At 43.6% G+C, this 12,373-nt stretch overlaps 1 protein-coding gene across 1 annotated transcript; it reads right to left on the minus strand.

Moving 5' to 3' along the window:
* Nucleotides 1-512: 512 nt before the first annotated feature.
* sat2b (spermidine/spermine N1-acetyltransferase family member 2b) lies at nucleotides 513-12,373 on the minus strand. Its single transcript, XM_073841010.1, has 6 exons — nucleotides 12,282-12,373; nucleotides 12,148-12,199; nucleotides 11,972-12,055; nucleotides 3,122-3,223; nucleotides 3,006-3,046; nucleotides 513-2,821 (listed from the first exon to the last, which is right to left on the minus strand). The coding sequence occupies exons 1-6, from the start codon at nucleotides 12,342-12,344 to the stop codon at nucleotides 2,648-2,650; spliced, it is 516 nt and encodes a 171-aa protein (XP_073697111.1). The 5' UTR covers nucleotides 12,345-12,373; the 3' UTR covers nucleotides 513-2,647.

Here is a 12,373-nt window from a genome sequence, read left to right on the forward strand (position 1 = left end):
GTCCTTACTAACTTTCTTGGCCATAAAAGGTTTCAGTTGCATTGCCGTCTATGCAGGGTCTATGCAGATTTCATCAAAACATTTTTGTATTCAAAAAAGAGTGAGTAATTAATGACAGAATTTTCATTTTTGGGTGAATTATTCCTTTAAGTGGATTGGCATCTCCCCCATCTCCACCTCTCCAAGGATAGGCACCACAACAAATCCTTAATGCTTGTGACTGGATTCTCTCAAATTTTCCTGTGATTCAGATGCTGAACCATAAGCCATACTTTCATAGTGTAGTATTGCTTTATCATTGAGTAAATGGTTTTTAGTACCATTCTATCAGCTCTCCACAACCTGAAAATCTGATTTAAAATATTTACATTTATCTTAACTTATCTTATTTATGTGTGTACTCCATGTACTTTTCATGTCAAACCACACACCCAGAAATCTTATCATTTTAATGTGTTCTAATTTCTTATTATAAACATTTTAATTTAAATCTTTATTTATAGGCCATTTAATCTGCTGTAAATATGATGCATAAATAAAGTAACAGTGCCTCAGGTGAAGGGGCGTACACACTGCTTCAAAGCCCTCGAGAAAAAAAAATTACTAAGGACATCTGCTGGTTAAAGCAGTATGAATGCAACAATAGGGTGACCATACGTCCTCTTTTACCCGGACATGTCCTCCTTTTTGTCCACCGAAGCGAGGGAGACCTCCCCCATATTAGGCGCTATTTTAAATTATAGCGCATTCAAAACCGCAAATAGCCGAAAAGTGTGAAGCGGTGGGATCAATCACCCGCACAGTGCTGACGAACGCGCGCTGCGCTTCTGCCACGATGTACAGTGATAAACAGTGTAAGTTGCTTGATCCATTCAGATAACACACAGAATTGTGTATATACATGTGATATGAGAACATTAAAGGTTCTGTAAGTTCTGCTGGGCTGGCTGAAAACAGCCACGACACTGGATACTGCATGCAAATTTCATAGTTTATAATTACTATTTAATTTTAAAAACCATATAACTAATGTTTTCTTGTGACCACCGTCTTACTACTAATATTCTAATCAATAATTTCTTTTAATTTTTAGTTGTAATTCGTTTTAATTGGAGTAAAATGTTAATTCAATAAGAGCCTGATTAAAGAATTAAATATGGGTCTTATATAAATTAGGTGTTTACTATACATAATAAAGTTCTTAAAGGGACAGTTTACCCAAAAATAAAAATTGTCATCATTTACTCAACATCATGTAATTTCAATAATTTCAATCCTGTATGAACTTTTTTCTTCTGTGTACTTTTTTGTCTATAGAGTAGAAATCAAGGGTAACCAAATATGTTTGGTTACATTATACAAAATATCTTTTGTGTTCCACAGAAGAAAGTAAGCCATACAGTTTTGGAACGACATGAGGGTGATGATTTTTATTAATGAATGTTTTTTTATTACATAATTTATTAGCAACAAATTTCCTGCATTCTAGCTCAAAATCAATGCTTTACTGCATGCATTTCTCTGTGACAAAAATGTAATTAAGTTTGTTGCATTTGAATTCAGCAGTATTTATCATTATTTGTTTAAATCCTGTTTTATTCATTCATGTACTCCAATTAAAGACCCTATAACCCTGCTGAAATAAACAGCTTAAACCAGCCTTGGTTGGTTGGCCAGTTTAGGCTGGAAGTAGCTGGTTTTAGCTGGTCTTTTAGTTGGTGGTTTCCGAGCCTGACCAGCTAAGACCAGCCTGGCCAAGCTGGAAAAGTGGTCAAAACCCTTCTAAAACCAGCCTGCTGACCAGCTAAAACCACCCAACCAGCACAGGCTGGTTTTAGCTGGGGTTTTTTTCACCAGGAAACCCAAGAAAACTTTCATGTGGAATTTGTGGGCCGGATGGGCTGAATTTGTCCAGGGCCGAATTTTAACCCCAGTCCAGCCCTGGGTACCTGTCTGATGACGTGAAAGACCCAATTGTCAAAACAATACAAAGAGGAACTGCTCTGCAAGAGCTGTGTGTCACTAACATGCCGAAACGCAAATGTTATAGTTTGTTGTTGTTATAGTGTTATAGTTTCACAGACAAATTGGAAAAAAAAATGTTTTACAAGGCAATTCTTATTTAAGCATTTTATGTATTATTTATTTATGTTTGTATTAGGCCTGTATAAAGAAAAGACTAAGAGAGATGATATTTTTTACAGGGCAATACGGTTTTGATATAAGATTTAGTTCAAACAGAAAGAGAATTTAAATAAATGTGTGATTTCTAAAAGCGCCTTGGGGGGGGTCCTCTTTTTGGATTCTCAGAATATGGTCACCCTATGCAACAAGACAGCAGCAAGAATATGTTTCATAAAGCAGTGTTTCAAACGTGATTATTGCAGGTCTGTTCACTTATAAAATAAGGTTTTCAGGTCTGAGCTTTGTGCAGGCCAGTCAAGCTCTTACACATTGTTTTTTGAATGTTGATCTGTGCACAGTAAATCAGAAGGTTCGGTTGAATTACAAAATCTGAAAAAATCTGAGGACAATCTGAAGTTGAGGACAGAAGCTTGAAATTTTTCCAACTACTAATTACAATAAAAACTAAACACTTAGAAGTATTTCTACTGACAGTACACTTGTCACATCTCTTAATTTGCTTTTAAGGAGCTTCCTGTGCTAGATTATCCAGAGCTATTCCATGAAAGCGGAGAAAATGCCAGCCCTCTTTAGCTGTGAGGTCCTCTGCACCTTTAGCCAAATAAAAGTCTAGAGATGGCTTGTTCCAGTCTAATACAGAGAACTGTAGACGCACACAATCCTGCTGTTTGGCCACCTATAAAGTAACAAAAACTACAATTACCTTTTTACATTTAAAGCATACTGATCATTCATTAAGATAACTAGCCTTATTTAACCAAAATATACCAAAAAAAACCCAAAAACATTTACACAGCATAATGCACATATTTATCGACATAATATAAAACTACATATTGCAAAAAAAGAGTAAAACTTACCTTGGCGACAGTTGCCATTAAAGCCTTTCCAATGCCTTTACCTGTAGCGTAAGCAGAGATGACTCAGTTCTGCTTTTTGAACAAAACTCATTCATTTTTTGATGAAGTATACACACCTCTATACTCGGGCATCACATACAGATCTTCCATATACACAGTCCTCCCTTTCCAAGTGCTGTATGTATAGAAGAAGAGAGCATAGCCAACTTTGGTATGTCCTGTGGGACGACAGTTGCTCTAAGAATACTTGTGAAGACATAAATATAAAGTCTTCAAACCTCATGATACTTCCATTGACTATGGCAGTTAATTACTAATAAGTTAAAATGCAGTAAAACTATAAAGAGAAAACTGAAGTCTTAAAGTGCATATCGCAGGTTAAAATAAATTTCGAGATAAACATATATTTGTGTATGAAAATACTATATGAACCGTTAATGCAGGATTTGAAAATATTTTACAAGACCTAAAGGCACAAATTTTGACGACAAAGTGACGATTTCCTTGACCGCTCTCAAAAACAGCTTTTTTTTTCCACACCGCGTCATATGACGTCACGAGAGGGAGTCTTTCGCCAAGTTCTGTTGTTATTCAGTAGGAGCAGTCGTGAGTTAGTGTGTTTTCCGTAGCTATTTTTAATTTCAATTGATCATCGTCATGGTAAATTATTGTGTTTATGGAGGCTGCACAAACTCTAGCCTGTCAGGACATCATGTCTACGGGTTTACTTATAAAAGAACGGTGCTATCTTCCGTATCTGGGTGCGTTTGTGCGGGTGAAGAGACGGGCCTATGCTACTGCATCTGCTTCGAAAAACGTGTTCACTGGAGGATTATCATCCCGGCGATATGATGCAGTTCAACATGAGATGCTGAAGCAAGAACCAAGTGAGGCTCAGAGCTGGTGCAGTTCCTTCGGTGCATACAGCACCTTCATCGAGTCCGCCGTCAGACTGCGGTTCGTCCGAAGCCGTCAGAGATGAACTGTGAACTGTGCACGTAAGTTAAGTCTTGTTTTTTCTTCTCATAACTACCAAATCCGTGAATATATTTATTTAAATAATGAGACACAACGAGATGTGTATAAGTTGTTGTAAAGCACCGTAGCTAGCTTGTAAGCATTAGCAATATAATTCTAAGAACCGTGTAAAAACCAACGGTACCATATGAGAATCCTCAGTTTGTTAATATTATAGTCATCAAGTCTCGTTACAGCTTAGTCACATTGTTTGCACAGCTAATTTGTAATTTTTTGTCATGTGTGTTTATAGGGCTTTGGGAGACATTGCAAGTGTGTGAAGAGCTGAAGCAGTGGAGGCCAGCTGTTATTAACCACCTCTAATATAACACATTAGTGTGATACCCACACTGAAAATATTTTTCTTTCAGTAGTATATGTTTGGTTCATCTACATGTATATATTAACAGTTGCAATGTTGTGTTTTAAGTTGGGTATTAACAGTACTATGAAATAAGATTTATGATTTATTGCTGTATAAATTAAACTGAATTGAATTAACCATAAATGCAGATCTGCTTGATATATGTGACCCTGGACCACAAAACCAGTCTTAAGTCGGTTTAAGTCGGTTTATTTGTAGCAATAGCCAAAAATACTGTTAGGGAAGCAGACTGACAAACAGGTGAGTGAAACAACAGGTAAAGTTTATTTGTTTTTAGCGGAGCAGATGAAGAAGATGGCGTGCAGGACCGGGTAAGTTTAACTGTCCAGATAGTAGATGGTGGTGAGGATGGCGATGAATGGATAACGTGGTTCTTTCTTCCCTTTTTCAGGAACGATCGTCGGAGGATGTCGAAGAGGCAGACAGGGTGCTGGCTTATGGCACACACACACACTGGATGCAGGGATGGACTGACGAGACAGACTGACTGGAATGCAAGACAAGACAGGTAAGTAATCACTGGTAAGTATTGTAGATCACCTCTAGAATCCACGAAGGAGAATAGAGTTAGTCCGCTTTCGCAGCAACGAGCCCGGACCCTGGTGACTGTGTGTGTGGTGCTTATGAAGGTGGCTTGATTGATGACGTGCAGGTGCGGGTGATTAATACTCAGGTGATTGTGATCTTTGTGTGAGTGAGGTGGAAGAACCTGGCCAATCCGTGACATTACCCCCCTCCCCAGGGCCCGCTCCTGAGGGCCGAGGCCTCCGACGTTGCGGTGGACTACCTCGTCCCCGAGGTGCTGGGAGGTCAGGATGGGTGCTGTGGAATTCCTCCAGAAGGGCAGGGTCTAGTATGTCTCCTCTGGGTACCCAGGTTCTCTCCTCTGGCCCGTATCCCTCCCAATCGACGAGGTACTCCAGAACACCACCGCGACGTCGGGACTGCAAGATCTCGCGGACGGCGTAGATGGAGCCTTCCTCCAGGTCCAAGGGGGGAGGGGGTTCCTCTTCGTGGCCAGGTTCTGTGGAGGGTAGGACAGGAGAGTGATAAGGTTTGAGCAGTGACACATGGAACGTGGGGTGGATCCGGTAGTGAGGTGGGAGCTGGAGCTTATAAGTGACGGGGTTGACCTGTTCCGTGATGGTGAAGGGGCCAACAAACCTGGGACTTAACTTCTTCGAGGGCAGGCGCAGACGGATGTCCCTGGTGGAGAGCCAGACCTTTTGACCAGGAGCGTACGTGGGACCTGGTATCCTCCTGCGATCAGCGATGATCTTACCTCTGCGCACTGCCCTTTGGAGATGGTGATGAGCCTCGTCCCAGACTCTCTCGCTCTCCCGGAACCAGTGATCCACTGCGGGCACCTGTGATGGTTCACCATCCCAGGGGAAGAGCGGCGGTTGGAACCCTAGCACGCACTGGAATGGTGTGAGTCCTGTAGTGGGCTGCCGCAGTGAATTCTGGGCATACTCTGCCCAGCCCAGAAACTGGCTCCAGGAGTTCTGGTGACCGTGACAAAAGGTCCCAGGAACCGTCCCACCTCCTGGATCTTGCGTTCGGTTTGTCCGTTTGTCTGAGGGTGGTATCCCGACGAAAGGCTTATGGTCACACCTAGGAGTTGGAAGAAAGCTCTCCAGACTCTGGAAATAAATTGGGGTCCTCTATCCGATACAATGTCTTCGGGGAGCCCATAATACCTGAAGACACGGTCGAAGAGCAGTTGGGCTGTTTCCAGGGCTGTGGGAAGACGACAGAACTTCGAAAAACGATCCACAATGACTGGAATACAAGTGTTCCCGTCAGAAGGGGGGAGATCCGTCATAAAATCCACCCCTAGGTGTGACCAGGGACGGTTCGGGACGGGCAAGGGATGGAGCTTTCCTGCCGGCAGGTGACGAGGACTCTTCGAGATGGCACACTCCTTACAGCCTTGGATATAGCGCCTCACATCCCTTGCCATGTCTGGCCACCCGAAGCGCTCTGATAGCAGCGAGAGGGTGTTGTTGGCCCCTGGATGCCCAGTGCCCAGGGAGGTGTGCGCCGAGTGGATGAGATCTACCCGTTGTTCCCTAGGGATGAACTGACGTCCGAGGGGGCAACCCGGCGGAGATCTGGCTGTTGGAGTGGCGACGGCTGGGGGACTAGACCAGTTGATGGGTGCGACGAAGAAGTGTTTCGGGAGTATGGGCGTAGATGTCTCTGAAGAATCCTGGTTGTCATGAAGTCGAGAGAGGGCATCGGCACGGATGTTTTTTGAGCCTGGACGGTAGGTGATTTTGAAATTGAATCGGGAAAAGAACAGGGCCCAGCGTGCTTGCCGTGGACAAAGTCTCTTGGCGTCGCGGAGATACTGCAAGTTCTTATGGTCCGTAATGACTTGGAAGGGATGTTGAGCTCCCTCCAGCCAGTGCCGCCACTCCTCCAGGGCGAGCTTGATGGCCAGTAGCTCCCGGTTACCGATGTCGTAGTTTTGCTCCGCCGGGTTGAGCTTCCTGGAGAAATAGGCGCACGGGTGGAGACGTGGAGGAGTACCGTGGTGTTGAGATAAGACTGCTCCGACGCCAGTGGTGGACGCATCCACTTCGACCACGAACGGATGATCTGGATCTGGGTGAGTTAGAAGTGGAGCTTGGGTGAATGCGGCCTTGAGGGACTGGAAGGCTGCGGCAGATTCGGGAGTCCATTGGAGTGTCCGTGACTTGCCTTTGAGTAGATTAGTTAGTGGGGCTGTGAGGAGACTGTAGTTATTAATGAAGCGCCAGTAGAAATTTGCGAAACCGAGGAATCTCTGTAGTTCTTTTATGGTAGTGGGTTCTGGCCAGGTGACGACTGCTGATACTTTCCCCTCGTCCATGCGGACCCCTTGCCGATCTATGATGTACCCGAGAAACTGAACAGACTGGAGGTGGAATGAGCATTTTTCGCCTTGAGATACAGTTGGTGCTTGCGTAGTCTTTGGAGGACCTCCGCAACGTGGAGGCGATGGTCGGCCTCGCTCCGGGAATAAATCAAAATATCGTCGATATAGACGATAACGAAGCGGTGTAGAAACTCCCGGAGCACCTCGTGGATGAAATTTTGAAATACGGAGGGGGCGTTGACCAGACCATAGGGCATAACGAGATACTCATAGTGGCCAGTTGGGGTCACAAACGCGGTCTTCCACTCGTCCCCCTCACATATTCTCACGAGGTTATACGCGCTGCGGAGGTCCAGCTTAGTGAAGATCCTGGCCGATCGGAGTTGTTCCAGGGCCGCAGGGACGAGAGGAAGTGGATACCGGAATTTGATGGTGCCTTGGTTGAGAACCCGGTAATCTATGCATGGTCGCAGCCCTCCATCCTTCTTGGCCACGAAGAAGAAACTGGATGCTGCGGGTGAGGTAGATGGACAGATGTATCCCTGGGCCAGAGCTTCTTGTAGTCTCCGGAAGCGACAACGGGTAGATCTTGCCTCTGGGCAGTGGAGCATCCGGAATCAGGTCAATGGCGCAGTCCCATGGCCGATGTGGAGGTAGCTGGGAAGCTCTCTTGGGGCAGAACACATCCTGGAAGGACGAGTAGCATTCAGGGATCTGGACGGACTGTTTTTTGACTGGACTTTCGACTGACGTGACGTATACTGGTAGGGGTTTTCTGACAGGACGTGGAAGTTCTGGTAAACAGGTATCTGCACACTCGGGCCCCCACTTCATGATCTCGCCGTTGCCCCAAGAGAGGATGGGATTATGCTTCACCAGCCACGGGCGCCCTAAGATGATGTCCATTGAGGCGCCCTCCAGAACCAGAAACTGAATGGATTCCTTGTGAAGGACTCCAATTTGCAAGCTGATGCTCTCACTTTTGCGATGTACTCGGGTGCGGCTGGTGGATTTGCTGGTTATGGGCTCGATTTGGTATACTGAGGCTGAGGCTTCGGTTCGGAGTTGGAGCTGGCGACAGAGGGTGCCCGAGATGAAGTTCCCGGCTGACCCGGAGTCGATGAGGGCCGTGACTGTAACAGAGAATGACAGAGAGGACAACTGAAAATTGATAGTCAGGGGATGAAGACTTTCTATTTCGGAACACAGACCACTCACCAAGGAACGAACAGGACGGATGGGGCAGTTGAAACGGATATGTCCGCTGGCCCCACAGTACATACATAGACCCCGGGTCAGCCTTCTCTGTCGCTCAGCGGATGACAATTTTCCAGCCTCCAGGATCATAGCCTCTGGTTCTGGAGGAGCGGCTGAGTCAGGCGAGTGGAGGAGTGCAGTAGCTGCGGTGTCAGCGTTGTGATGATAGGACTGTATTCAGTCTGAACAACGAAGTGACTGTTGAATGAATTTTTCTAGACCCATGGAATCGTCTAGTGCTGCCAACTGAAGTCTCAATTTGGGTTCCAAGCCGAGCCGGTATGTAGTCAATAGCGATCTCTCATTCCATCCGCTGGCAGCTGCTAAGGTACGGAAACGTAAAGCATATTCTTGAGTCGTCATACTCTCTTGTCGCAAATGATAGAGCTGCTCTCCTGCGGAGATCGCCTCGTCCGAACTTCCAAAAACCTCTTTAAAGTGAGCGATGAAACTCTGGATGGTGCTGGTCGCTGGCCCGGCTTGGCGCCAGATGGTGTCCGCCCACTTCAGAGCAGGTCCTGTGAGCAAAGAAGTGATGAAGGCTATTTTAGACTGATCAGTAGGGTATAACTCAGGTTGCATAGTGAATATTAACGAGCATTGAAGAAGAAATCCGCTGCACTCCTCCGCCCCGCCTGAGTAGGGCGCTGGTCGGGCCATGGGACTGGATGGAACGGGTGCCGAAGAAGTGCTGGGTGCCGGTGGAGCTGTGGGACGCGGTGTCGAGGGATTGGTGGTGGTTGTTCCCATCAAAACTTTGCGTAATGAATCCACAAGTTCTTGAAATGGATCCATCGCTCCGCTGGTGCTGTTTGCAGTTCCGGGCTTCTGTTAGGGAAGCAGACTGACAAACAGGTGAGTGAAACAACAGGTAAAGTTTATTTGTTTTTAGCGGAGCAGATGAAGAAGATGGCGTGCAGGACCGGGTAAGTTTAACTGTCCAGATAGTAGATGGTGGTGAGGATGGCGATGAATGGATAACGTGGTTCTTTCTTCCCTTTTTCAGGAACGATCGTCGGAGGATGTCGAAGAGGCAGACAGGGTGCTGGCTTATGGCACACACACACACTGGATGCAGGGATGGACTGACGAGACAGACTGACTGGAATGCAAGACAAGACAGGTAAGTAATCACTGGTAAGTATTGTAGATCACCTCTAGAATCCACGAAGGAAAATAGAGTTAGTCCGCTTTCGCAGCAACGAGCCCGGACCCTGGTGACTGTGTGTGTGGTGCTTATGAAGGTGGCTTGATTGATGACGTGCAGATGCGGGTGATTAATACTCAGGTGATTGTGATCTTTGTGTGAGTGAGGTGGAAGAACCTGGCCAATCCGTGACAAATACATTGTATGGGTCAAAATTATTGATTTTTCTTTTATGTCAAAAATCATTAGGAAATCAATTAAAGATCATGTTACATTAAGATTTTTTGTAAAATTCCTACTGTAAACCTATCAAAATGTAATTTTTGATTAGTAATATGCATTGCTAAGAACTTAATTTGGACAACTTTAAAGGTGTTTTTCTCAGTATTTTGATTTTTTGCACCCTTAGATTTCAGATTTTCAAATAGATGTATCTCCGCCAAATATTGTCATATCCTAACAAACCATACATCAATAGAAAGTTTATTTATTGAGCTTTCATATGATGTATATATCTCAGTTTTGTCAAATTTAACCTTATGACTGGTTTTGTGGTCCAGGGTCACATATGTTGTACACTTCATACAAAAAATGTATACAGTAAGACAATTTGTGATTGTGATTATTTTTTTTTATTGATTGACACCAAAATGGGGCCATTCGATACCTTTATAAAGTAATCCTTCAACTGTCTAACAGCTGACACAACACATGCAGGTAAGGGCATCCTGATGAATGATTATTTTTTTATTGATTGTCACCAAAATGGGGCCATTCAATACCTTTATAAAGTAATCCTTCCTCTGTAAACTGTCTAACAGCTGACACAACACATGCAGGTAAGGGCTTCCTGATGAATACCAGCGCGCACAACTTGCCTGTATGCCGTCAATATTAATTGTCTTATACCAATGGCATTGAAAAGTTTTAATTTACAGGTATTTGTGACCTAAATATAGTCAAACTGTAATTGAGATTGCATTTTACTGTTTAATTGTATATAGAAGTATTTAGCTCAGATTAATAAATTATCTCTACCATAAACTTACTCATGTCTGCTAGCCTGGAGATGTCTATGATCCTGCCTGAAATGCATATAAGCTATCTGTAGAACCTATTTTGATTTCAGACAGCAAGCCTCAAAGCCTGGGTGCAGAGTCAGAGACAGCACATCAAGTTTGGGGGCATTTCCCATATAAGCATATAATGAAACAAAAAGGTGTTTATCGCTCGCTCGCGCGCGCGGTATAAGCCACTATATCACGTAACATTAGCGTCGGATATTAACGAGTATGACACACTTGATCAACGAGTATTCATTTGTGTTACTGGTAAGTAAAATCAATACTTCTAGATGACCCATGCAATGATTTTGCCCGATTAGATATCGTCACACTGATCTCAGACTCTAACCAAGACACCTGCCCTGTTCTCCTCACACCACAACTTAATTTGTCTCTGACCGTTGTTCTGTTTAATCCTGGCATGTCCCTTCTCTCTTGGCCACATAGCAGGCTCATATTTGTGTGTGTGGTTCGTCATACGAGTGTAAATGAACATTTTAAATGTTCTCCGCTTCCAAACGGTCATTGTGATCCATTGTTTTCCTATGGTTTACATTGACCGATCTCCCTCTCGTGACGTCACTGCCGGTTTGGCAGTTTTTCAGATGCGGAAGTAAAATTCTCTCACAAAAACGACTCCAGAAGCCTTAATAGCGTATTTTGAAGTATATTTTAAAGAAAATCTGGTTCCTACATTATTTTTCTATACATCAATTCACCGGAGTCTCTAACCTGCAATATGCACTTTAAAACAGGGCGGGGTGCTGTTCATGCATCCTTCTCAGGAATTTGAGACTTTTTAGCTTTTTCATAGCAACTGAGAATAATTATTGCTAGGGGCTGATGAGCAGTGAAGACTTTCGTTTACAGTTCTGTGCTGGTGGAAATTATCTTCCCAACCCTATCCAGAATGCTAAATCCCTGACAATATTCAAGAAACACCCGAAAACTCACCCTGCTGTAAAAAGAAAGAAAAATATATATGTCTTTCTTTTCTTTTATTTAGCATCTGCTAAATAAATAAATGTAAATGTAATAAGCAAAGATTTTTGCTTGGTGCAACTAATAATTTTGATTTCATGGCACAAAAGTCCTAAAACATCTGGTGATAAGTAAATAACAAACTAAATTTAATGTAATAGGTTATTTCAGGTACACCAAAGATTATTAGTCATTATTGCCCTGTTTTCTTTCTACATCACGTGCTTTTGGTCTTTTAGCAGTCATTATTACCATCTTTAGACTTGTGGTCTTCAGATACCTCAGCCACAAGACACTGGTAAAAAGGATTGGGGCCAAATCCATCCCTCTCCAACTCTAAGAGAAAACCATTAGAGACAGACTTAAGAAACATGTGACTTCATTTTAACTACAATAACCTGAAATGGATCAACTTGTTTAAAAATAACCTTTATGAGATATCTTCACTTGATCGGGCATCTTTTCATAAACCGCCAATTCCTACAATAAAACATTCAAAGATAATCAAAAATCATTCTGCACTGAACACATGCTTAAGAAGTTATGAATGGCGTTATCTCACCATAATCATGCGCGCTATATCTTTACAGTCTTCAGGTTTGGCTGCACAAACAGTAAACCTCATTTTACATAGGCAAACAACGTCTCCTGATT

This window comes from Garra rufa, chromosome 5, assembly GCF_049309525.1.
Source record: "Garra rufa chromosome 5, GarRuf1.0, whole genome shotgun sequence".
NCBI classification, from domain to species: Eukaryota; Metazoa; Chordata; class Actinopteri; order Cypriniformes; family Cyprinidae; genus Garra; species Garra rufa.

What these genes read in the sequence shown, in the direction of transcription:
- sat2b (XM_073841010.1), bottom strand. Translation starts at nt 12,344, where the DNA reads ATGAGGTTTACTGTTTGTGCAGCCAAACCTGAAGACTGTAAAGATATA. An exon ending in AGTGAAGATATCTCATAAAG is followed by an intron (nt 12,056 to 12,147) that starts GTTATTTTTAAA and finishes GTTTTCTCTTAG; the next exon opens with AGTTGGAGAGGGATGGATTT. An exon ending in TGTGATGCCCGAGTATAGAG is followed by an intron (nt 3,047 to 3,121) that starts GTGTGTATACTT and finishes CTTACGCTACAG; the next exon opens with GTAAAGGCATTGGAAAGGCT.